Source organism: Eucyclogobius newberryi, unplaced genomic scaffold (genome assembly GCF_026437365.1).
Source record: "Eucyclogobius newberryi isolate DKJ021-1_F unplaced genomic scaffold, fEucNew1.0.hap1 SCAF_5, whole genome shotgun sequence".
In the NCBI taxonomy this organism is placed as follows: domain Eukaryota; kingdom Metazoa; phylum Chordata; class Actinopteri; order Gobiiformes; family Gobiidae; genus Eucyclogobius; species Eucyclogobius newberryi.
This window is the reverse complement of record NW_027316167.1, coordinates 8403926-8430895: the sequence shown is the minus strand read 5'-3', so window position 1 is coordinate 8430895 and position 26970 is coordinate 8403926. Positions and strand designations below refer to the sequence as shown.

Below are 26970 nucleotides of genomic sequence, written 5' to 3'. Positions count from 1 at the left end.
TCAGCTAACCTACTCACTCCGTGCTTTCTCCGTTCTGCTGCTCGTAAACCCTTAATAATCCCAATAAATGAACTGGACAACTGATCAAAACGTTGGTCGATTAAGACGCCACCGACCGATTAATCGACCAAAGACAAAAGGACCACATTGTAGATTTATAAATGGGCGATTGTCTTTTTGGGAATGGTGTCGGTATGACCCTTTAATTTTAAACCCGAGCATGGTTTATAAAGTAAAGGTATTTGAACATTTCATGTGCGCCAACAAGTCAACAACCCGTAAGCGACTCTGCGTCTCGTCTAGAACTTATTTTCTGTCGAGATAGGCAACTCTGTGTCAATTAAAACAAACGGACAAAAGTGTGCGATTCATGGCCCGCGGCAACTTCTGGAATATCGTGAACAGAAGCAGACGGAATGAAATAAATCCACTGTAATATTCAGTTATATTCGCCAGACATCTACTGTAATGTTCAGTTATATTCTACGACTTTAAGCTAGGTTGTAGTACCGCATTACTTTATCTCTCGTTCCCGGTGTCTTCGCTGCAAGTGTTTCCCTGCGCGGGTACGTCGTGTAGCCGCGTGAAGTGAACAACTCCATTCGTCAGAAAACACAGGTCGATGGAACACCCCCCGGGATCAATGGCACGCCTCGCCAATCCCCCGGTACATCTCTGCTGTCCCCCGCCCACTCCCCCGCTCGCTCGCACACACACACACGCACACATACACACGCACACACACGCACGCACACACAGATATATGCGCCTTAACAATTTGTCTGCGCATGTCAAATCGCAATAATTAAGCATTATTGATCTTAGATTCAATTAACTTCATTAACGCGGCTGGCGCTGGTGATTGGAGGGGGACGGGGGGTGGGAGAGGAAAGGTGGGGAAAGGGGGGGTGTGCGCGGGGGCGGAGATTAGGGCATATCATCGAGTGACGGATAGGCAGAGATAAGTGTGCGTACGGTCGGTTCTGCTGCTATCGGAGGCCAAACAGGAAGTGGACCTCGATGTGCAAAAGGTGAGGCGCGTACCGCTGTGGACGGGGGGATGTGTAAGAGCGACATGTGGGATTTAATGTTGAAACTTTAATGCATTTGCTTAAAAATATATACTTTTTACATGTGTTAATCTTCGCAATGAACAACTAAATGATTATAGCAACACAATGTAATAATTACACTTTTAGTAGCCTTAATAAAGTATGAAGAATTTATTAAGAATGATTTATGATGATTTATGATTTATGAGTAACGTTTATTTTTTATTAATATTTACAAATTGAACTAGCAATTTTTATTTTTTTTGCAACAACAGAAACAAGTTATTTTCAATTAAGTTATTTTGAATTCTATACTTTTGTTACATAAAATACCAAGTCTCTCATTGCAAGTACCTTCTTTTGTACTTTGAGGCACCGTTTTATGAAATAAATCATGAAAATGTTCAATAATGTGTCGAGATAATTGTACATAATGATGGGGGGATGAATAAATACATAAAGTTTAGTGAAAAGCCTGGTTCACAAAGCGTAACACATGTAAAAACTCCATCGTTCAGGGTTGAATTCAGCACGGTTCAAGTTGTGTCCAGCATAGTGCACTTCACACCCGACATTCTGGCTCAAACCTTTAAGTCTGAAAGTCCAGATCTAAACCTTCCAAAGCCACATCCACGTCCTCATATCTTTGCATCAATTACCGGTGTAATCAGAAATCAGAAATATGACGATTTTATTTCCCCCGTGTTTTGTTTAGCGTCGTCTTTAGCATCGCGGCTTGTTGTCGGGGGGAAAGCGCGGCGTCTTTATGACTCTGCTCACCTTTCCTCTCAGAATGAGCTATCTCAGCTGGTCTCCTTCTGCTGAAAATGAGATCAAACCTGGTTTCCTTCCCCGCTGCACCCACACCACCCTCTCTCTCTCTCTCTTTCACCCTCTCTCTCTCTCTGCTAATTAAAAGAGCACCTGGATGCGTGGTGTGGTGCTTGGCCCGGACTTCTTCCACCCCAGCGGTTTTATGCGGATACCAATGTGTGAAGGCGAGTGTGTGAGTGTGTGTGTGTGTGTGTGTGTGTGTGTGTATGTGTGTGTGTGTGACTCTCTTCCAAAACTGTCCTCTCTTCTCGTCCCGTCTTCTCTTCTCGTCCACGTCTTCTCTCATTCCACTCCCATCGATTAACGTCTGACTTTGGGTTCTGTTACGTAAACCGCATCAATACAATATGACGAAACAAGAAATTAGATGTTAAAAAATTTCAATTTGGCGCAATATTGACGAGCGATTTAGAATTAAATGGTTAGCGAAGTTTGTATATAATTGCATAGTTCTTTTAGTTTTTTACGGTGACGTCCTCAAATTCAGTCTTTTCTGTTCTATATCATCTGTTCAGCGCATAGAGACACCAAAATCCATTTCAAATTTAGATAAATATCAATTGTTTAGAATGCACAAACACTGCGTCTGTGGTGAATGCAATGAAATGAAATCAATCAATGCAAATCCAAAATACAGACACATTTCAGTATATATATATTAAAAAAAAACAGTTATTGATAATTGAAATAATAGGTTTCACCCATAATCATAAATATAGGATATAACACTGATACAGCCTATTTCTTGCTAGCAGCTACAGCCATTCAGCGGAACACAATACCCTTTATGTCCGTTACCGTGTACTTTCACTGCCACGACTTTAAACGAATGCAGAAAGGTGTCGCGCGCTCCATTACAGGAAGTGTGTGTGCGCGTCCCACACCACGGATTCATTCAGAGCTCGTCTCCCTCTCGCATTTCTACGGCGGGCGTGTTCTTATCGCTACGAGGCAGCTAATTTGAGGAGGTGTAGCAGAGATTTCTCGTGGATGTTTTTTTTTTGCCCTTGATGTTTTGCTGCCGCGCATTGCCGGGTTCTTCCCCTTTGCCGGAGCATTGTTCTCTTAAACAGCTGTCGTTTTGGCTGATTCAGAACAGATGGCGCGTACATGTGGGGCTGTGGCGGTGTCTCGCACAAGCTGGGAGGGGAGCGGGGGAGCGGGGGATGCATGGGGAGAGAGGTTGTGGGTAAGAAAAGTGGTCTCTTGTGTTTGTGTATCAAGGGATGTCAAGATAATTCAGTCGATTGATGACTGTGGTGATCCATGTCGTAAGATTTATGCAGCTAAATGTAAAGTTCTTTTTTTTACCGTACAAAAAAAACATTTCAACTGGATTTGTTTGTCACATAAACGTCACATATTTGTTACATTTTAATTGCAGTTGCTTTAGGGACTGATTTGACTGTATATTGTTGTATGTGTATTGCTCCCTGTGAGTTCTTTGTGTTTTTATTGTTTTATTCTGTGTTTTTGTGAAGCATTTTGGGACTTCTGTCTGTGAAAGGTGCTACACACATTAAAAATACTTAATTATTTACCATTCATGAACTTCGATTTGGTAAAGCCGGTTACAAACTTAAGGAACAGTAACATATATCGCTGTTGTTTAGTCTGATCGTGAATAATTGTGTTAAATTGTGTTGATTTTTACGCACAATAATCGCAACACTAACATTTGATATTGTGACATCCCTATTTTTTCTTTAACAGATATTTATTCCTGTAAACTGACTCGTGATTTCGATATCTACTGCACATCGCATTACGGCGCATTACAACAGGGCAGTGCAATTAATCAAAATCGAATTGAGATTGAGATTCAGTCATTTCTAATTGTCTTTTAATCGAGAAGTCTGAAGCCAATCTGTGGGAAAAAAGCATGTGGTTTGAATCAGAGTTCAGACTTTTGGAAGAATATATTTGACTGTCTTGTTAAGTAAGAACATTGAAACAAAAAGATGATATCGAATAAAAACTATGATTGAACAAAATGAGGACAAAAAGGAACTCATTGTATTGTCATATTGCCAATTCAAATTAAAAATGAATGAAACAATAATAGTATTTTGTCCCAGTTAAACAATAAAGAGTCTGTAAAGCTGAAACATCACAACAAGCACCAAGTATATTTGAACAATTAACACATATTCACGATTACGTCTCATTTGACTCTACACATTTGAAAGTTTTTGGTGTCGATTCGCTTCAAACAACAACCCAGTAAACGCACTAAACAGGCAAACGCCGACCGACATCCCACTTTCGAAACCGCTCTCAAACACCTTAATACAAAATAGCATGTTTGAAGTGCTTGTAGCAGATACTTTTTTCATTAAACAGCGGCGCAGACATATTCCAGGGGAGCGTCAGCGATCGCCCGAGGCAAAACGCACACACAGTACGTTTGGCAGCAAAAACGCCTTGTTCTCGGGGAGATATCCGTGTCTCCGTGCATCTGTTTATCCCACGGCGCTGTTGCTACATCGCCGACGGCAACCGGTGGCCTGACAATGACGGAGCCTTCTCTCCGGGTTGCCGTTGACGACCGCACACACCGCGCTCCCCGAGTCGCGGCGCACTTAAGAGACTGGAGTGTGCAACAGTTTGAAGTGTGTTGGATGACACCGCCGACAGCTCGCGTTGGGTATTTTGTGCACACGCCACTATTTTTAACAAACTGGAGGTGTGATTTGGCATGCGGAGACTCGGGCTGCATAGATTTTGTTCCTCATCACCTTTTCAGCGTCTGCGTCGGACTTTTAACAGCTTTTGTGTGGAGTTGGGTGGATTTATTCGAGCTCTGGCTGTAGTGGTTATGGTTAATCGCAAATTTTGCAGCTCGTGTGCTAAAACGTGCAGGTCAATGTAGCGTTGCGTTTCAAGTATTGCACAAATGAATGGACTGTGCAATTAACAACGACTGTGCAGAAAGAAACAACATTTGATGACCTCGTTTGAAAGATTTCACTGCGAGTTTCCTTTATGTTTAGTTTTAATCGGCTCTTTTTTGCAGCTTTAAAAATATATATTATTGCAATGAATTCTTAGCTGATGTTCTACTTTAGCATATCTTCAAAACAACAATTTTAATATCTTCTCTGTCCAATCTCTAGTCAAGAATTAAATAATAGATTTAAATGATGAAATAAAACCTGCACTGTGAATAAAACGACATCGCAAATCAGAAATATCTTTTATGTGATATGTTTTCACAGTCATCCCTACTTGCGTGTTCTCATACGTCCTGACCACACCCACTCCGCTGGCTGTCTTCACTGTTTACATACCAGGTCACATGACTGATGGCCCGTTAACCAGAGGAATGCCAGGCGCGGGCGGGGCATCTGATGTTCACAAATCCTAATCTTTATCTGCAACTCTAGCTCATTCCTGCACTGTGCACCTTATTTGCTTTTTTTTCCCACAATCCTTCTATTCTCAGCAAATCGCTCATGTTTTAACGGCTTTCGTGCAACGCCGTTTCATCTCGCGACGCCGACGAGTTCGCTTACAAAAGCAAACGATCACAAATGCAAAAATAAGGCGAAAACGTGTGATTTATCTTGATGCATCTTCCCCTTGAATTCCGTTGTACTGTTCTTAAACTGAGACCATTTGAATATAAATTGAAAGCCTCCAGCTCTCTCCCTCAAGATAAACTGTAAATAATAACTCTAAACTTTTTTTTTTCTAATCTTTGGTAATTGAAGCAAATGTGTTTTGTAGGGCGAGATTTGTTGCAGGCAAACGCGCATGCATTCATTTTTATTTACGAGGAGGCAAGGAGGGCTGAGCGGCGTAATGAGTGAAAATGCATGCTTAATTTAAATGGCGAGAGTGTCTGTTAGGGAATGCATTAGAGTCTGCAGAAGAAGCGTAAGACATATTAATTGACAGACAGGAACCGCTGTCTCCGAGGTTGATACAAGTAATTTATTACTTCAGAAACGAATGCCACCGCCAGAATGTGCTTCATTAATTTCAAATTTAGTTTTAATTTCAAGCTGTTGCCCCTTGAGAAGAATAAGGTGGCAAGTTATGTTTGAAGAGACGTTTTTTCCCTTCTCCCTCCCTCCATTTCAGTCCATTTTACTGCTCTGTCTTATTCTCTTTCTCTTTCTCTGAGCCTGTATGTTGTATTCTGCACCACAGAACAAAGACCAAGGAGTGGGGGGGGGGGGGGGGGGGGGGGGGTTCTGACTAATATGAATCCAATGTCAATATATTATTCAGCAACTTATGATATGGAATACTCTCTGTAAATATTAGTGGATGATTGCCTCCTCTAGAGAATACCTAAACCTTATTGGCCTTGTGTTTCGTTCATCATTTATTTAAAAACAAAGTATTCCTATCAATCCATGTTCTGTAATGCGTATCTAACAAGTCTGTTTCTTCTTCTTCTTACAGCGTACGTACCTGAAGATGAGAAGGAGGCCGTCCTGATGGAGGAGGACCTGGACGGAGAGGACTCAGCGCAGGAAGGAGATGAGCCCAGCCCCAAGTTTCTGTGTCAAGAAAAAGACTTTCTTCTCAAAGACAGGCCAGGTTCCACGGGCTTCCACGACTCCCCGAACGCGGCCGACTTCTCTGGACAGGAGCTGGACAGCGAGTCGCACTTGAGCGAATCCAGTGACAGGATGTCTGATTTTGAAAGCTCGTCCCTTAAAAATGAGGACGACGGCCTTCTTTCCAAGGACGCCGCAAACGCTCTGTCTTCCGCCATGTCAGTCACGGCCGCCAACTCCTCCACTCCGGCAAGTTCGGATGAAGCCATGATAGTGGCCACGGGCTCGGTGGCTGACAGTCTGGAAAAAATGAAGGCCATTTACACCTCTTTCCTGACCAACTCCTATTGGTCCACTCTGAATCTAAACATCACACAGCCGCCGGAACCGGAGAAGCGCAGTCACAGCAGTAGCAGCAGCAGCAGCAGTAGCAGTAGCTGTGGGAGTGGGGGCTACGACTGGCACCAAACGGCAATCGCCAAGACCCTCCAGCAAGCCTCACAGCACCACCCGCACAGACTGGCCATGATCCAGCACACTCCGGTAGCCGTCTCTACCCTCTCCAACGAGCCCAATCTCTTCAGCACCGTCCAGCTGTACCGCCAAAGCTCCAAACTCTACGGCTCCATTTTCACCGGCGCCAGCAAGTTCCGCTGCAAAGACTGTAGCGGCGCTTATGACACGCTGGTGGAACTTACGGTGCACATGAACGAGACGGGCCATTACCGCGACGATAACCACGAGACGGACAGGGAAGGTACCAGGCGGTGGTCCAAGCCCAGGAAGAGGTCATTGCTTGAAATGGAAGGGAAAGAGGATGCGCAGAAAGTCTTGAAGTGCATGTATTGCGGCCACTCCTTTGAATCGCTCCAAGACCTAAGCGTCCACATGATCAAGACTAAACACTATCAGAAAGTGCCTCTCAAAGAACCGGTAACACCAGTGGCAGCTAAGATCATCTCCAATGCCAGGAAAAAGGTCCCAATTGAACTTGACATTCCCAGCTCGCCAGATTCAAACGGAACAAACACGCCGAAACCATCCTCCCTCAATGATTCCAATGATATTCTACAGAAAAACACCAACCCTTATATCACAGCCAACAACAGATATGGACACCAAAATGGGGCTAGCTACGCCTGGCAGTTCGAATCGAGAAAGTCGCAGATTCTCAAATGTATGGAGTGTGGCAGTTCACACGATACGCTACAAGAGTTAACGGCTCATATGATGGTTACGGGACACTTTATTAAAGTCACCAACTCGGCCATTAAAAAGGGCAAACCGATAATAGACTGTCCGGCACCTATATCCATAAACAGTGTAACAACTGAAGAAAAGGTGCAGTCAGTTCCTTTGGCAGCAACAACCTTCTCACCTCCACCTGCCCCTGTGCCACCGACGAGCATCTCTCCCTCGGCATTCGCTGTGGAAATTAAAAAGGAGGAAAAAGAGGAGGAATGCACTAAAGAGTCTATGATCAACAATGGTGGTGTTGTAAATAAAGACAGAAAAGCAGGGTGCGATGATGAAGCAGAGGAGAAGTTTGATATTTCTTCCAAATATTCTTATCTGACAGAGCAGGACTTGGATGAAAGCCCTAAGGGAGGGCTGGACATTCTCAAGTCCTTGGAGAACACCGTGACGTCAGCCATCAACAAAGCTCAGAATGGAGCTCCTAGTTGGGGTGGCTATCCCAGTATACATGCTGCCTACCAGCTACCAAACATTATGAAACTTTCTCTTGGCAACTCCGCCAAACATTCTCCTCTAAAATACATGTTCCCTGGTGGAGACATCCTCTCTCCCACAGGCAAAAACCAGCCTCTTATCTCCTCCCCCAGCCGTCAGACTTCCCCATTGCCAAAGAATAACTTTCACGCTATGGAGGAACTAGTGAAAAAGGTGACAGAAAAAGTGGCTAAAGTGGAAGAAAAACTGAGGGAGCCGAATGCTGCCATGAAAGCTTCGCCTTTAAGGCGTACCACACCATCCCCATGCACCAGCGAGGCAGGGGAGTCGGCCAGAGGAGAATCCCCCAAAGAAAACAGAACAGGAGGCTGTAAAACTCCAGAGAGCATGGTTATGGGGGAGAAGGGAGACACCAACCACAGAGAGTCTAATGGAGAGGTAAAGGAGCCTATGGAGAATGGTGTGGACTCCCCCACAGTGACATCTCCTCTGCCGTCTATGCTCTGCAGCAGCACAGCCATCATCACAGACCATCCACCCCCAGAACAGCCCTTTGTTAACCCCCTCAGCGCTCTGCAGTCTGTAATGAACGTGCATCTGGGTAAGGCGGCTAAGCCTGCTTTACCTTCCCTGGATCCTATGAGCATGCTATTTAAAATGAGTAACAGTTTGGCAGAGAAAGCTGCAGTAGCGGCCTCCACTCCACCAGCACAGAGCAAAAAACCCAGCAATGACCACTTAGAGCGCTACTTCTACCAGCAACATGTAAGCAATGACCAACCCATAGATCTGACCAAGGGTAGACACGGGGAGAAGAATGGCACAAGTGGTCCTATGGGTTCAATCACTCTGTCCTCCAGCACCTCCACCCCATCCTCGGTGTCTCCCTCTGCAGCTGTGACCATGACCAAAGCCTCGGCCGCTTTAGCTTCTTTTATGTCCTCCTCCCCTCTGAGAGAGAACGCTCTGTCAGATATCTCTGATATGCTGAGGAATCTGACAGAGAGTCAGGTGGTCTCAAAGTCCTCCACCCCTACCAGTCTGTCTGAGCGCTCAGACATCGAGGGTGCCACACTGGACGAGACAGAGGATATTTCACCAGCCCAGAAACGGAAGGGTCGCCAGTCCAACTGGAACCCTCAGCACCTGCTCATCCTTCAAGCCCAGTTTGCGTCCAGTTTAAGACAGACCAATGATGGCAAATACATGATGTCGGACTTGAGCCCCCAAGAGAGGATGCACATCTCCCGCTTCACTGGTCTGTCAATGACAACCATATCCCATTGGTTGGCCAATGTAAAATACCAGCTAAGAAGAACTGGTGGCACTAAGTTCTTGAAGAACTTGGACTCAGGTCATCCGGTCTTCTTCTGCAGTGACTGTGCCTCACAGATCCGCTCCCCATCCACATACGTCAGCCACTTGGAATCACACTTGGGATTCCGACTAAGAGACATAGCTAAGCTGTCCGGGGAGCAGCTGCTTAGCCAGATCTCCCAGCATAACCATCACCGACACACCAAAGGACTGTCTGAAAAACTACTTTCTAGTCTGCACCCCTCCAGACACCCTCTGCCCTCCTCTATGCCCACAGTTCTGCCCCCCTCCTTACCCATCTCCCTCCCCTCGTCAATGCCCACCTCCTTAGCCCCGGCTAAGTCCCCCTCCCCCTCTCTTGAGGAGGAGGAGTGTGGGTCAGTGCACCAGTGCAAGCTGTGCAATCGGACTTTTGCTAGCAAGCATGCGGTCAAGCTTCACCTGAGCAAGACTCATGGCAAATCCCCCGAGGATCATCTCATGTACGTTAGTGAGCTGGAGAAACAGTAGCACTCACTGCGGACAATGCTGCAAATCTTTTGTACTGTCTGACTCTTCCTCGCTCTGATTCTCCGAAGCCTTCACAGACCTTTATTGCGGTGGAAAAAGGACCATAAATGTGATAGAACTGCACAAGGATGCCATAAAACTACTGCTCTGAGTTTTGGCACATGCTTTTTCAAAATTTGTGTTGTAGCAGTTTGTTATTTTTATGTGAAATAACTCACTTGGGCCCAAGACATTCAAATTTTGTGCTCTGGTTTGATGGAAACTAAGTGAATTTTCAAAATTGTGCAGATGGGGGCTGTTTGTCACTGAAATGCTTCTGTATATGAAGGTTTAAAAAGACATTTTAAAATGAAGTTGAAAAATTGTGAAATTGAGTCCATTTATATTTTGCCATCACTGGGGTGTTGAGCTGCATGCATGAAGAAAACACTTTAGTTGAACAGTTGGAAACTAAATCTGGCGCACTCGCAATTTTAATTTTTGGCCATCACATGTTTTTGTTTTGTTTCTGAACATTTTGTGCTAAGTCAGCTGTTTCATTTTAACCCTCTGAGTACGTCCAAGCACTTCTTTCCCCATGTTCCGGAAGGCACTGATTTGAGATTAGATTTTGGGTGATTTAGAGGGTGGATGTGGTGCAAACTTGGCATGCATTTTTTGTAAAAGTGTGCACATTGATAAAATTTAAGTTGTAAATGTAAATCTATCTCAAAGACTTGACAAAACCATTATGATCAGTTTGAAATTATGAATAAATTTGTGTTTTTTTTGGTTGATCAGGGGCCTTTACTGAATCAGGTCGGTGTAACATATGTATATAAAATGTTATTAACAACTAATTCATGTCTAAATTATGCATCTTTTTATATTTTTAATTTAAAGAAAACAAAAGATTATAACTATCTGCTGGTTGACAGTATATGAAGAAAATCGTTTTGCACAATAGTTTTATAAAAGTGTTATTTAATCAAAAGAAAATTGACAGGTGAATTGATGACTTTCCACCTCGTGCTCAAAGGGTTAAACGTCTTTTTGCCAGACACTGCTCACGTGCCGCTGTATGAAATATTAAAGGTTGTACAAAAGATGTTACTTTATAAAGTTATTTATGAGCCCTGTGTTTCCTATTGTTGAATGCTTTTCAGTTTTGGTCCTATTTTCCCCCTGTCTAAAAGACCTTGCCATAAATCCACACTGCAGCGTTATCTTTTTGGGGGTATTGAAAGGTAACCGTGGTTACTCTAACCTATCGAGCGACAAGTTGCGCTACATTTTTTTTTGGCAGTCAATTTTGGCGACGTGACTGACAGCTGCCGGTGTAGAGAAATGAAGAAAAAAATGAAAAAAAAAAATGAAAAAAACATCTTTATGTGTAAAATATTGGCATGTAAAACAGCACAGACCCTGTTATGAACTCTGTGCCGATCGTTCTTTCATTTCCTTCTTTGGTTTTTTCGGTTGTTGTTGTTTCTTGACAATGAACCCCCATTATATGACTTCATATAACCTTGTTTTCTACTGCAGCATTAAAAAAGGAACCTGTTTTTTGCAATGGCGTGTGTGTGCATCATATGTGTCATGGCTATCAATTACTTGTGAGCTGTGCAGTGCCTAATGAGCACATTAGAGTGGAGTGTGTCAGCGCCGTGGCGACGAGGCGGGCGCAGGAGGAGGGTGAGTGGCAGCGGAGGGGCCGGCGGGGCAGACAAACAGACGTGCCACACACACCGCTATTGTTCAGCACCACCACTGCCAGCCTCGTCCTTTGTCCGAGCGCGGAGACCAAGGCACGCAGGAGGAAATACACCATATACAAGTTTGCAAGAAGTTTGGAATATAGTGAGAAAGAGGATTGTTATTGGACAGATTTTGGGTCACGTTGACGTTGTCATTAATTAATCGTGATAAGCAAAGCAAGGCAAGTTTATTTGTAGAGCAGAGTTTGTACACGAGGGGATTCAAAGTGCTTCACACAACAGGGAAAAAAGCATTAAAATGACAAAGACATGACAGAAATCACAAAACAGTTTAAGACATGAAAGAGAAGAGTCATTTCTGGCACATGCACAGCTAAATAAAACTGTTTTGAGCTTAGATTTGAACATTGTCGGAGTAGAATCTGTCTCACGCAGATTCCCCATGTTTAATCTGAATATATTTTGTAAACGCTACAGAAATGTGCTCAAATGTCTCTTTAAATAGGTGAATTCAAGCATCAGACAAAGTGTAAAATGACTCAGAAAAGTGCAGATATATTACTTTATCTTGTTTGAAAGACCATTTTACTACTATCAGCCTCGTCTTTTGTCCCGGGGAAGTGACCGAGACATTCAAAAACGGTTAATTTTAGTTTGAAATATAGAGTTTACACTGTAGCATTTATGTTATTCAAATAGACACATACTGTACTCGAGTATTGTTCGGACGAGGTGATACTTGTACAAAGAAAATACAAAGAAAACCTGAGTGAATAAGTGAAATACTATATGAACATTTCAAGCAATAGAAAAAGTGAAGCGTGTCACAAATACTGACGGAAACCAACATTTATTTAAAGCTGTGGGATAAATGACACTGTACTTGAATTCATGCTTTAAGGTGTTAATAATATTTCACAACAGAATCATTAAGGAAGCAGCATGACTCAGACAATAAAGATCATATAAACACATGTCTGAGTCTAAGAGATCGAATGATGGTCAAATATCGAAGACTGTTTTTCCTAAAGGGGCGAAAACGTAAATAAATTCAATATCTTATAGCGCTATATGACAGATTATTATAATAAAAAAGACCCTTTGCAACAATAAAGGTCATTTAACGCCGTAAAGAGAACAAAACGGAACAAAAAAGTGTGAAATCAAATAAACCCTTCAATAACACAATCCCCAATCATGATTTTGCAGAAGTGGGTGGAGTAAACAACATTGTATTTACTTTTATTCAACATTTTTAATCAAGTGCAAAAATGTCCAGGAATGAAAGAAAAAAGCAAAAACACACTGGGGTGAAAGTACTACTCAAGTAAAAGTAACTGTGGAAACTGTGAGGACGTGACTCTGATACTTTAAAGTTGACAAGACGTTACACAATTATGGTATTTTCAACAGACAGAAAAAATACCACATCATTTCACAATCCGTTTAATATCGTCAACATGAAGCAGAACCAGTACTTTTACTCAAGTACGAGTACTGCCATTCTCAAATACAGTACATGACTCAAATATGAGTCAAAGTACAAGGGCTGAAAGAGTTATTCAAGTGAATGACAAGTTCAGTTTCGTTCACTTTACGCTGCTAAAGACGACGTCGCTCTCCCTCCCTCTCTCTCCCTCTCTCTCCCTCCCTCCCTCTCTCTCCCTCCCTCTCCCTCTCCTCCCTCCCTCTCTCCCTCCCTCCCTCTCTCCTCTCTCCCTCCCTCTCTCTCCCTCTCCTCCCTCCCTCTCTTCCTCCCTCCCTCTCTCCTCTCTCCCTCCCTCTCTCTCCCTCTCCTCCCTCCCTCTCTTCCTCCCTCCCTCTCTCTCCCTCTCTCTCCCTCTCCTCCCTCCCTCTCTTCCTCCCTCCCTCTCTCTCCCTCCCTCTCCCTCTCCTCCCTCCCTCTCTCCTCTCTCCCTCCCTCTCTCTCCCTCTCTCTCCCTCTCTCTCCCTCTCCTCCCTCCCTCTCTTCCTCCCTCCCTCTCTCTCCCTCTCTCTCCCTCTCCTCCCTCCCTCTCCCTCCCTCTCTCTCTCCTCCCTCTCTCTCCCTCTCTCCCTCTCTCTCCCTCCCTCCCTCCCTCTCTTCCTCCCTCTCTCTCTCTCTCTCCCTCCCTCTCCCTATCTCTCTCCCTCCCTCTCCTCCCTCCCTCTCTCCCGCCCTCTCTCTCTCCCTCTCTCTCTCTCTCTCCACCTCCCTCTCCTCCCTCTCTCTCGCCCTCCCTCCCTCTCTCTCGCCCTCCCTCTCCTCCCTCTCTCTCTCTCTCCTCCCTCTCTCTCTCTCTCTCTCTCCTCCCTCCCTCCCTCTCTCTCTCTCTCCTCCCTCCCTCCCTCTCTCTCTCCTCCCTCCCTCACACTCTCTCCCTCTCTCTCCCTCTCCTCCCTCTCTCTCTCTCTCCTCACTCCCTCCCTCTCTCTCTCTCTCTCCTCCCTCCCTCCCTCTCTCTCTCTCCTCCCTCCCTCCCTCTCTCTCTCCTCCCTCCCTCACACTCTCTCCCTCTCTCTCCCTCTCCTCCCTCTCTCTCTCTCTCCTCACTCCCTCCCTCTCTCTCTCTCTCTCTCCTCCCTCCCTCCCTCTCTCTCTCTCCTCCCTCCCTCCCTCTCCTCCCTCTCTCTCTCTCCTCCCTCCCTCCCTCTCTCTCTCTCTCCTCCCTCCCTCCCTCTCTCTCTCCTCCCTCCCTCACACTCTCTCCCTCTCTCTCCCTCTCCTCCCTCTCTCTCTCTCTCTCCACCTCCCTCTCCTCCCTCTCTCTCGCCCTCCCTCCCTCTCTCTCGCCCTCCCTCTCCTCCCTCTCTCTCTCTCTCTCTCTCTCTCTCTCTCCTCCCTCCCTCCCTCTCTCTCTCTCCTCCCTCCCTCCCTCTCCTCCCTCTCTCTCTCTCCTCCCTCCCTCCCTCTCTCTCTCTCTCCTCCCTCCCTCCCTCTCTCTCTCCTCCCTCCCTCACACTCTCTCCCTCTCTCTCTCTCTCCTCCCTCTCTCTCCCTCTCTCAGGTTGAAGAACTTCATCTGCGGTGACAAGGTGCCGCCGTGTGTGAAAATGTCACGGCTTCAAGAGTGACGCCCAAAGTCTGGCACCGTATTTAAGGCTCTCATTAGCCTCAAAGAAAATATGCGTGAAATTGAAGTCTTAAGAAAGCCATCCTCATTTCTTCCTCTCCCCCTTTTCTCTCTCTCTCGCTCTCTATTTGCCCTGCTCTCGCTTTCTCACTCCCGACCTCTCTCATTTTGCCCTCTCTCTATACCTCTACCTGTGCTCCTTCTCTACCTCTCCCTGCACCCTCCCCCCTCACTCTTTGCCATTCCTCTCCTCTCTCTCTCTCTCTCTCTCTCTCTCTCTCTCTCTCTCATTGCTCTCACACTTTCCTCCCTCTTTTCCCTTTTATAGTTTACACTATTTATAATTTTATGTTATTCATTTGAAGCTTTTCTTCTTTCTTCCCTTCGTCTCCTCTTTATCTCCTTCTACTGTTGCCTTTACTCTCTCTCTCCTTCTTTCCTCACCCTCGCTCTCTTCCTCTCTCGTTGCTCTCATTCTTACTTTCACACCTCTCTTTTTTTCTATTTTTACCCTCTCCTTTTGCTTTCACTCTTACTTTCTCCCTTTTCCTTCTTTCTTTCTTTCTTTCTCTTTTCCCCACTATCTATATCTCCCTCTCAAATATGAATAACTACAATACATTTTATTGTATTGTACTTTACATTTCAAATACATCTGTAAGTGCTGTACAGAGGGTTGAGAAAGTGTTAGAAGCAATTCCAACATCTACAATTTACATTTACCGTATTTTCCGGACTATAAGTCGCTTTTTTCATAGTTTTGGCCGGGTTGTGACTTATACTTATATATATACTTATATACTTATACTTTCACTTTTCTTTCACTCTCTCTCTATGGCCTAACTCTCTTTCTCTCCCTTTGCTCTTATTCTTTATTTCTTTCTCCCCTCCTCTCTTTCTTTCTCGCTCCCTCGCTCCTCACCTCTTCACATTCAGGCGACAGCACCCTTCCCTGGGTCATGCTCGCGTACACAGGGTCCTCTGCGTTCGCTCGCCCCCAGTGGATCGGAGGATAACTGCACCTTGCACTAAAAGCCATTTCACCCTGGAGAGACTCAGACACAGGACACAGAAAAGATTGATTAGCACTCTTTATTACGAAGGTTATTTGGCGCTCAGACCCCGACGGAAGACATAGTGATCATGGGCACTCCATAATCTAATTGAATTAGAAGTCTCCCCCCAGGGTCTGGAGACTGGTGGTGGTAGATGTGGAGAGAAGGTAGAGAGGATGATGAGGATGTGAGGGATGAAGAGGAGGAGCAGGGGAGGTGGTGGGTCGCAGTACGGTCTGAAGCGGCCGAGCCATCTGCCTGAGGGCTTAAATGCGACGATTGGGAGCGGGGAGGAGTCACTTGAGAGCGTTGATGGGGCATTATCAGTGTCTGCGTAATTCTTTAGGCTTTATTCTTTAGGCTTTATTCTTTAGACTTTTGTGACAGAGCCAGTCGAGCGAGAGAGAGAGAGAGAGAGAGAGAGAGAGGGAGAGGGAGGGAGAGAGGCAGACACTAGCAATGGCTTCAGCCATTGCAAATCATCTAGTTCTAAATGTTAAACAAAAGTTGTACAAAAACACAAAAAAAGAGAAAAATGATTGGTAAACTTTCTTTCTTTCATATTTTTTAACACATATTTCTTAACACATAATACACAGACGATGGAACACGAATCAATCAATCAATCAATCAATCAATCAATCAATGTGCCAGCTCTCTCGTCCACCGTTTCACGCTTAAACGTTCCCGTCTAATAAAGCCTTCGGCCCAAAAAAAATCAAGAATCAAGTCAACCCATTTAGTCCGAAGTCGGTAAAAAAATGTTTGACAGGCTCAAACGTTTCAAACAAGACGAATGAAACAGGCATAAATAAGGTTAATGCAACTCCAGGTATGTGCGTTTGAAGGAGCATGGTTCAAATTAGCATATGTGTCCTTTACATTAGCTCCGCTTCCTGTTCACCTTATTCTGCCCCGCCCACTTTTGCCTCTTTTTGCTGCGGGCACTTCCGTCGTATTTGCACTTCCAGTTGAGCAGGAACTACGTTGATTTATGTAAAAATGTTCATGTGGCCAACAAGTCAACTCTGCAGCGATTCAGCCCGAAAATGGCTTTTTAGTCTGTGCAGAACTTATTTTCGGCGCTCAGACCAACTTCTAGAACAAGGTGTTCTAAAGAAACACAAATGTCATTCATTCATAGACAATTGTACACAAACGGTGTTGTCAGGGCGGCTCTGGCTCAGTAGTGTTTTTGTACTCACTAAGGGTGGAAAGTAACAAATTACAAAAGTAAATGTACTGTACAATAGAAACAGTGTTAGCTACAGTACATTTTAGAGTGAATACTTACATTTTCAACTGGACTCTAAAGTAAAACATACTTTTCTTTTCTCTACAGTTTGAGGCTTTTTTTGTTTTTTGTTTTTAACATAGTTTGAGTTTAACATCTCAACTTTGAGCAAATACAAATATTCAAATACAAACGGCTTGAAAAACTGAAGAGATCAGTTAATTAAAAAATGTGACGCTTTAATACTTCTTAAATTCAATCTCAAACACTTTCCCCTTTTTAATTTCAATAAACAGATACTTCAATAATTTTACTTAAGTAATTGCTTTCATGTGATATTTTGAATAAATTTTTTTGCTCCAATATTTGTACTTTTACCAAAGACACAAAATTGAGTAGTTCTTCCACTGCCACTGAACAAAACCCCAACAAAATGATACAGTTCAAAATTTCTATCTTCTTTAAGTATTCAAAAACTATTCAAAAATATGATTGCTTGAGTATTTCTCTTCTGTGCCTCTCCAGCCCTCCACCACAAACCCGCTGTAGTCCAGGATGTAAATGTACTACGATGCCTCAAGCAGAACCAATAGTAAGAGCGTAATAGTGCTTTGGGAGATGGCCCTATGTCCACACACCGATTATTGTCACCTACACAATGTGCCCAGCGCAATCCCCCCAGGAACACGGGACAGGGAGCGACTCGGGCCGGTCCAGAGGGGCCGAGGCGGCGGCTGAACACGGAGGAGCACAAAGGAATCGCTCGCCATGGCACACAAATAACACCCGCGACAACCCCAACGCAACAAAGACGCAGACAAACGGAACTGTGTGCAATTCACTGGAATCCAAGAGCGACAGAACAGAGCGGACCACCTCCAGCGCCAAACCAGGATATACCTTCATATTTCACCTTTATTTCACTTCACGCAAATAAGAGGGTTAGTTTATTAAGAGAATAAGAGGTTTTTTTATAAGAGATATTTTTAAAAGAATTTTTTTATAAGAGTTTTTTCATAAGAGTTTTTTTCATAAGAGTTTTTTTTAATAAGTTTTTTTAAATACGTTTTTTATATGAGTTTTTTTCATAAGAGTTTTTTTTATAAGAGTTTTTATTATTATTATACTTCTGTGTCTAATCTGTGTTGCAACATTGAAATTTCCCCATTGTGGGACAAATAAAGGTTATCTTATCTTACAACTTGAATTAAGATGTTTTGTTACAATTTGTTTCTATCGTAATTTGCAAACTGTATTTATTACTTTAGAAATTATGCATTTGTAAAACTGAAATAAAAGATAGAACCTTTGACTAATTTTAAATTTAAATGTTAATTTTTCTATTTTCCTATAGGCTTTATTAGACAGGAAATACAGCGTGGAATGGGGGGTGAGAGAGAAGGGAGGACATGTAGCAAATGGTCAGAGTCAGGATTCAAACTCACGACACTTTTAAGTTACGCCCTAAAATCTAAACATATAGTATAATCAAATATTCTGAATTCACTGTACCACAGAATCATTTGTTTTATTTAATCTAGATTTGTATTTATAATTTAGACACCTTTAGCTCAAAGCAGTATCTTGTTGAAATGTGTGTAGTTTTCACTTTGTCTTGTACTTGTTGTGTACTTCTGCAAATACTCAATACTTCGCCAAAGACACATTTCCCCAGGAAGTGCATTGATTTGAAGCACATGGTGACCGACTGAACAAGTGGAGATAACTGATTAATTTGAGGAGGATGGCTTTGCTCCAATCAATTTATGACAACAGGGTCTAAACCGCATGTAACCCAGGGCAACCCCGCATTCAAAGAGACACTATGTTACTTTTCTGACCTGCTTCTCTTCATGGACGTGGTTTTGTTGCCTGGAATGTTCCGCAGAATGTTAATAATAATCATATTTATTTCCATGACATTGGTGGAGGCGGTCGCGATGGGAATGACAAAAACAACAACACAGTGATCAAACAAATGCCTTATGTTTAAAGCCTTAAAGTGGAACATTCGAGTAAAGTAAGAGCATCACCAGAATCAGAAAAGGTTTGTTGTCAATGATCAGAATTCACAAACAGAGGAAGTTGCTTTGGTGATTCGGTGCAACATAAAACAATGAACAATGATCAAATAACTTATATAACGTCAAAAAGAAAAACAATTCAAATCTGATATAAGATAGAATTATAATAGGCTTACTATGGACACAAAATGTACAGTTGGAGTCAAGCAGGTCTTCTTCTTCTTCTTCTTCTTCTTTGGTGTTTTATGGCGGTTGTTATCCAAGTGTTACATTACTACCACCTACTGTAGTTGTACGTCTGTTGTCGTACATCTTCTGTAGTCGTACGTCTTCTGTTGTCGTACATCTTCTGTAGTCGTACATCTTCTGTAGTCGTACATCTTCTGTAGTCGTACATCTTCTGTAGTCGTACGTCTTCTGTTGTCGTACATCTTCTGTAGTCGTACGTCTTCTGTTGTCGTACATCTTCTGTAGTCGTACATCTTCTGTAGTCGTACATTTCTGTAGTCGTACATCTTCTGTAGTTGTACATCTTCTGTAGTCGTACATCTTCTGTAGTCGTACATCTTCTGTAGTCGTACATCTTCTGTAGTCGTACATCTTCTGTAGTCGTACATTTCTGTAGTCGTACATCTTCTGTTGTCGTACATCTTCTGTAGTCGTACATCTTCTGTAGTCGTACATTTCTGTAGTCGTACATCTTCTGTTGTCGTACATCTTCTGTAGTTGTACATCTTCTGTAGTTGTACATCTTCTGTAGTCGTACATCTTCTGTTGTCGTACATTTCTGTAGTCGTACATCTTCTGTAGTTGTACATCTTCTGTAGTCGTACATCTTCTGTAGTCGTACATCTTCTGTAGTCGTACATCTTCTGTAGTCGTACATCTTCTGTAGTTGTACATCTTCTGTAGTCGTACGTCTTCTGTAGTCGTACATTTCTGTAGTCGTACATCTTCTGTAGTCGTACATCTTCTGTAGTCGTACATCTTCTGTAGTTGTACATCTTCTGTAGTCGTACATCTTCTGTAGTCGTACATCTTCTGTAGTCGTACATCTTCTGTAGTCGTACATCTTCTGTAGTCGTACATTTCTGTAGTCGTACATCTTCTGTTGTCGTACATCTTCTGTAGTCGTACATCTTCTGTAGTCGTACATTTCTGTAGTCGTACATCTTCTGTTGTCGTACATCTTCTGTAGTCGTACATCTTCTGTAGTCGTACATCTTCTGTAGTCGTACATCTTCTGTTGTCGTACATCTTCTGTAGTCGTACATCTTCTGTAGTCGTACATTTCTGTAGTCGTACATCTTCTGTTGTCGTACATCTTCTGTAGTTGTACATCTTCTGTAGTCGTACATCTTCTGTAGTCGTACATCTTCTGTTGTCGTACATCTTCTGTAGTCGTACATCTTCTGTAGTTGTACATTTCTGTAGTCGTACATCTTCTGTAGTCGTACATCTTCTGTAGTCGTACATCTTCTGTAGTTGTACATCTTCTGTAGTCGTACATCTTCTGTAGTCGTACATCTTCTGTAGTCGTACATCTTCTGTAGTCGTACATCTTCTGTAGTCGTACATTTCTGTAGTCGTACATCTTCTGTTGTCGTACATCTTCTGTAGTCGTACATCTTCTGTAGTCGTACATTTCTGTAGTCGTACATCTTCTGTTGTCGTACATCTTCTGTAGTCGTACATTTCTGTAGTCGTACATCTTCTGTTGTCGTACATCTTCTGTAGTCGTACATCTTCTGTAGTTGTACATCTTCTGTAGTCGTACGTCTTGTGTAGTTGTACTTCTGTTGTTGTACGTCTTCTGTAGCTGTACGTCTTTAAAGCACATGCTTCATGCCACACCTTCAAAAAATAAATGAATACAATTATTCAAGAGAAAGAGAGAGGGTGGGAGTCTAAAGAATAAAAGTCAAACGTATAAAGAATAAAATCTAAAGAAGAAGAAGAAGAAGCCGGTCACAGTGTCTTGAGTTCGATTCCTGACTCTGACATTTACTGCGTGTCTTCCCTTCTCTCATCCCCCATTTCACACTTGGGTTAGATAAAAATTAAATAAATAAATAAAATAAATTGAGTTTTGATGAAGTCCTCATTCTCCGTCCCGATGTAGAACGTGATGTCCAAACATCATCCGTCCCTCCGTGTCCAGCCCGGGGCTGTCACCCACCCGTCGTCCGTCTTCTCCAGTGTGTCCCAAAGTCTCTGAAAAATAACGTGATGAATGTGCAATTTCCCTAATTTACGGCCGGCCGGCGCACAGGGGCCGCGGGGCTGGATGGAAATCTTAAATGGGGCTTGAACAGCACTCCTCACAACAAGAAATCAATACGCCGCGCAGCCTGGAGAGGGGACCTGCTATCTGCTGTGGCCGAGGCGACGCTCGCGGGGTAATTTCCTCTAAATGCTACAAACGCCGCGCGGCCACTTTACACACGCACACACACACACACACACACACACACACAGACACAGACACAGACACAGACATACACTCAGACAGTACACACTCTGTTAGTTGATGTGCTGTGGTGAGAGCTATGAAATACACTGACTAATTATACAGTGAGTTGTGTGCATTTGTAACAAGAACAGAGTGTGTTGTTTTCGTGGGTCTTTGCCATGGTCAGATCCGGTCAAATGTGGCTTATAGGATAGTGTATTTTATTATATTGTAGTCAGCATTATCAAGGAGTTTGGCGTGGGGGATACATATATACACTGCTGAACATAATATTATAATAATGGGGTAACTTTTGTGCTTATTCAAGATCATATTATGGCTTTTTGTCAATGGACTTCACACTTGGTCAAGTATACGCCGCACATTACGGTGATTTGGCCCCAGCCGTGACCGCAGCACTTTCTACGTCTAGTGGGACTCCCACCTCGACCAGAGAAGACAGTGGAGGGTTTTATGACAGTGTTTTGAAGACAGTGTTTTGAAGTCAGTGGAGTTTTTTTCAAAGGCGGTGTTGGGTTTTGAAGACAGAGGAGGGTTTTGAAGACAGAGGAGGGTTTTGAAGACAGAGGAGGGTTTTGAAGACAGTGTAGGGTTTTGAAGACAGTGTAGGGTTTTTTTTAAGACAGTGGAGGGTTTTTTAAGACAGTGAAGGGTTTTGAAGATAGTGGAGGGTTCTGAAGACAGTGGAGGGTTTTTTTAAGACAGTGGAGGGTTTTTTTAAGACAGTGTAGGGTTTTGAAGACAGTGGAGGGTTCTGAAGACAGTGTAGGGTTTTGAAGACAGTGGAGGGTTCTGAAGACAGTGTAGGGTTTTGAAGACAGTGGAGGGTTTTGAAGACAGTGGAGGGTTTTTTTAAGACAGTGGAGGGTTTTTTAAGACAGTGTAGGGTTTTGAAGACAGTGGAGGGTTCTGAAGACAGTGTAGGGTTTTGAAGACAGTGTAGGGTTTTTTTTAAGACAGTGGAGGGTTTTTTTAAGACAGTGAAGGGTTTTGAAGACAGTGGAGGGTTTTTTTAAGACAGTGAAGGGTTTTGAAGACAGTGTAGGGTTCTGAAGACAGTGTTGGGTTTTGAAGACAGTGAAGGGTTTTGAAGACAGTGAAGGGTTTTGAAGACAGTGTAGGGTTTTGAAGACAGTGTTGGGTTTTGAAGACAGTGTAGGGTTTTGAAGACAGTGTTGGGTTTTGAAGACAGTGTAGGGTTCTGAAGACAGTGTTGAGTTTTGAAGACAGTGTTGGGTTTTGACGACAGTGTTGGGTTTTGAAGACAGTGTAGGGTTTTGAAGACAGTGTAGGGTTTTGAAGACAGTGTTGGGTTTTGAAGACAGTGTTGGGTTCTGAAGACAGTTTTGGGTTTTGAAGACAGTGTAGGGTTCTGAAGACAGTGTTGGGTTTTGAAGACAGTGTTGGGTTTTGAAGACAGTGTAGGGTTCTGAAGACAGTGTTGGGTTTTGAAGACAGTGTTGGGTTTTGAAGACAGTGTTGGGTTTTGAAGACAGTGGAGGGTTTTGTTTGAAGAAGACAGTGTTGGGTTTTGAAGAGAGTGGAGGGCTTTGAAGACAGTGTTGGGTTTTGAAGATAGTGGAGGGCTTTGAAGACAGTGTTGGGTTTTGAAGACAGTGTTGGGTTTTGAAGACTTCTTTCATTCAACACAGGGACAACCACAACTCTCTGCTTATGAGTCTGAACAAACAAGCAAACTAGCCAGTGTCTGTGTTCATGTAGAATGGGTGAAAGGCTCAGTCAGGAGAAAAGGTCATATTGTGCAGAGTCGTGCGATGCCCATTGAACACATGGCTGTCAAATCGATCGACTCACTGGCATTGGTTGACAAAATTGCTGTGATTTGCCGAGCACTGTCCACCCTCCAGTCTATTGTCCCTCTGGAGTAATGAGGCTCAGGGAAGGTTTGGGTTTTGTTCTACAAAATAGGCATTGTTTACACTTTTCATTGTTGTAAATTTGTCATTTAATCTTTTATTATTTGGATATTGTTACTGTGGATTCTGAAAATAATGATCATACAGGATGACAATGATCTTCAATGATCTTAAATATAAAAAGTAATTATTAATTTAAAGCTTTTCAACATTTATATCACGAGTTAATCTGCTTTGCTAAACTGTAAATACATCTAGTCAATCTGTTTTAGAATTTTTTTACATTGTCATAACTTGTATTGGTTGATATTAGTTGTAATAAATGTAAGTAAAATGTCCGTTTTTATTTCAGTCCTATTCTTTGTGACATTGTAACAATCTTCATCTTAGCTCGGCCCCATCTGTGTTAGACATTATTGGCCTATAGCGTGTTGTGATGTCATCTAAAACCCAGCAATAAAGCGACTAATGTATTTACCAGCGATGACCTGGCAGCTCAGGTTGTTCTTTTGTTACTTTTGCTAAACAGCTCAATGGACCTCTGGCACAGCGGTCACTTATATCAAATGTTCTGATGTTGGACGTGACCCCCAAAACGTAAAGTTCTTTCACATTTGATCCTGAGCTCTACACCACATCCCACAGGATTTACACCGCAGATGCTCACGAGCTAAATAGTTAAAGGTACACTACGGCATTTATGTGGTGGAGCGTTACTTTTCTCCACAGTCTTTTTCTATACCTGTAAAGCAATACGTCCTTTAATGTATTTATCTGAGTGAAAACAAGTCGGATCTGTGAGGCGACCCTACACAGAGGGGTTCACTCACAATATACAGTAACTTTTATATATGTCAATGAGCTTTTTGACATAAGATAAGATAAGATAAGATAAGCTTTTATTTGTCCCATAATGAATCCGAACTGCTAAATGAATAATCAAAACAGGGCACAAGACCATTTTAACATGGTGTGTGGTTGTCCTTTTATGTATTTATCTCAGTGAAAACAGGTCAGATCTGTGAGAGGCGACCCGACACAGACGAGGAACTTTTTTGGACCAATAAGGTTAGGGTTCACTCACAATATACAGTAACCTTCATATAAGTCCAGGAGCATTTTGACATAAATATGAACTGCTAATTTAATCACATCAGAACAGGGCACAAAATCATTTCAACCAATCAAATTACAATTTTGAGTCAACTGCAATATATTATCCATCCTTCGTAGCACATATCTGTAGCATACATTCTATTTTCTGCTTTGTTCTAGGCCCAATTAACTGAACAACAGTGTAAAAAAAAAAAAAAAAGCCCATGAATGCACACTGTGGGGGTGAACTCTCTATGATGATCCATTCCCAGGGTTCAAAGGTGAAAGAGGCTGACCCTTGTGATAGAAGAAAGTGCTTAGTGTCTCGCAACATCCCTGCAGTGACCCTCGCTGTATGTTGATGTGTGTAAATGTATGTGTGTGTTTAGCTGAAAGACCCCTGACTCCTGCGGCGACGCCTCCAGCACTGATAGTAAAACTGCATTACCGGGTCAGATGTGTGACCCGCACTCAATATGAGCCCTGTTCTCCTGTAATAGGCACAACAGAGGGTCCTTCACCACCAGGGAGGGATTCTGCCCTATCAGCAAATTAGCACAAATTGCATTAGCTGTAATGTGGAAACGTGTCATTTAAGGGAATTTGTTAGTTAACACGGCGGCGTAAAGAACCGATGCTGAGATATAAAGAGGCTATTGATTAGTTTTGTAATCTTCACTTTATTGGTAAAAGGCTGAGACACGTGAGTTTGGATGATCAGTAAATGTTCCAGATGAGAGCTATTGTTAAAGGTGCACGGTGTAACTATTGTGATGGAGGTGTGGGTTCTGCAGCGCGGCATCAAACTTATCCATCTCTACGTGACACCTCGAAGTTACAGGTCGGATCTGAGAAGTGGCGAGCCGGCTCACAGTGAGAATGCAAGTGGTTCGAGGTATTTATGTGTATTTTATGTGTCTTAATTAGGCCCGAGCGCCACAAGCCTATTAGTCTTGTAAGGCCGTGCGAAGCACGGCTGCGAAAGTGCGCACGTAGTACGCACGAAATCGAGCGCGAAGCGCTCGCCCACTTCCAAACACTCACTAACGCACTCCTCCACTCATGCACGCCCCGTGCATACTAATTAGTTGTAGGAAAATGGAACATTACCGTTGTAAACGGGCGAAGCCCGTGCAAAAGTGCGCACTAAACGAGCACTTATTTGCGCTAAGTAGCTCACGAATACGTTCCCCATCTCTTGCATGTTCCGTGCATATAAGCATGTAATGCAAAAATTGAACATTATTACTGTATAGAGGGCCAAAAACACAAAGTGGGCGGAGCCCACTCAAAATTATCGAAAGTACCCGTCAGTGACCAGGGACCCACACCATGAGGTAGGAAAGCGCGAGCGCTTTCCGAAAATGTATAGTTTATGATATTTGATAACTGGGAAACATTGTTTTCGCATCGGAATATTATTCTTTCTTTCTTTCTTCTTCTTCTCGGGACCAACCCCCCTATTTTTCACCCAGTGAACATTGACGAAAAGTCACAAAAATTAGCACACCTCTAAAAATCGTGCCTCTCTACATTCTGGTTATTTTTTTTTTTTCTAAAATTAAAAAAATTGCCGCCTCAGCGCCCCCAAATGTACCAAAAATGCATTTAGAGATGGGAAATGACCCAAAAAAAATCTGATCGTAGAATAATGAAATTTGCCGCAGAGGTAGATGGTGACAAGAGAAGTAAAAAATATTATTACGGCAACGCCGTCCGCCCAACCAAATGTCGGCCATATTGCTTCAAAAATGGCTAAACATGACTTCGGAGTTTTTCCAAACGTCGTACTTTTACGAACTCCTCCCAGGGCGTTGGCCCTAAAAAGCTGAAATTTGGTGAAAATGCTACTGAGGAGTGGGACATCAAAAGTTATCCAAATTACATTGATACCTCTCACGGTCTCTGTGCGGCGAAGCCGCAAACTGTAGCTAGAATTTCAGAAATCTCCCATATTTAAAATTTCTGCCGTTTGCGCAGATAAAGTCCGAATTGCGTCAAATTAGAATCAGTTGTTAAACTCTTTGCCCTAAACCTACTTGAAGTGAAATAAATTCATTTGGCGCCACAGCGCCCCCTACAGATTTTATATGGAGGTTAAATGTTAAGTTTTGCGAAATTATATGAAATTTGACACACAACTCAATTTTAGCATCCCCATCAAAAAAGTCAATGAGACCCATGTCATAATTGTTATGGCGTTGCCGTAACGATGACCGAAACCTTCCATGTTATTCCAATGGGGAAATCGCCAGAACATGTTTACACTTTATACTTTCACAAACTCCTCCCAGGGCGTCAGCCCTATTAACCTGAAATTTGGTGAGACTCATCTTCAGGACCATCAAAAGTTATCCACATTTTTATTCAAAGAGTCACGGTGTCTGTGCGGCAAAGCCGCACATTTTGCCAAGAATTTAAAATAAAATTGCTTTTTGATGGTAAAACAAAGGGGAGAAGATGTGACAGCGTCACAGATTCAGCAGTAGGCGTAATAAAAGGACAATTGGGGCGCGTTAGCGCCCCCTCCTCTTGCGGCATGGCGG

At 43.1% G+C, this 26970-nt stretch overlaps 1 protein-coding gene and 1 long non-coding RNA gene across 2 annotated transcripts in view; one reads left to right on the top strand and one right to left on the bottom strand.

The window, feature by feature from the left end:
* Positions 1 to 11468, top strand: part of tshz3b (teashirt zinc finger homeobox 3b) — a 56822-nt gene extending 45354 nt beyond the window's left edge. The window contains exon 2 of the mRNA XM_072464925.1: positions 6300 to 11468. Within this exon, the coding sequence (XP_072321026.1) occupies positions 6300 to 9916 (3617 nt within the window). The 3' untranslated portion in view covers positions 9917 to 11468. The remainder of the gene's footprint in view (positions 1 to 6299) is intronic.
* The window catches only part of LOC140380942 (uncharacterized), a 518949-nt gene that overhangs the window by 396000 nt on the left and 95979 nt on the right, over positions 1 to 26970 (bottom strand). The gene's annotated exons all lie outside the window — the stretch shown is intronic.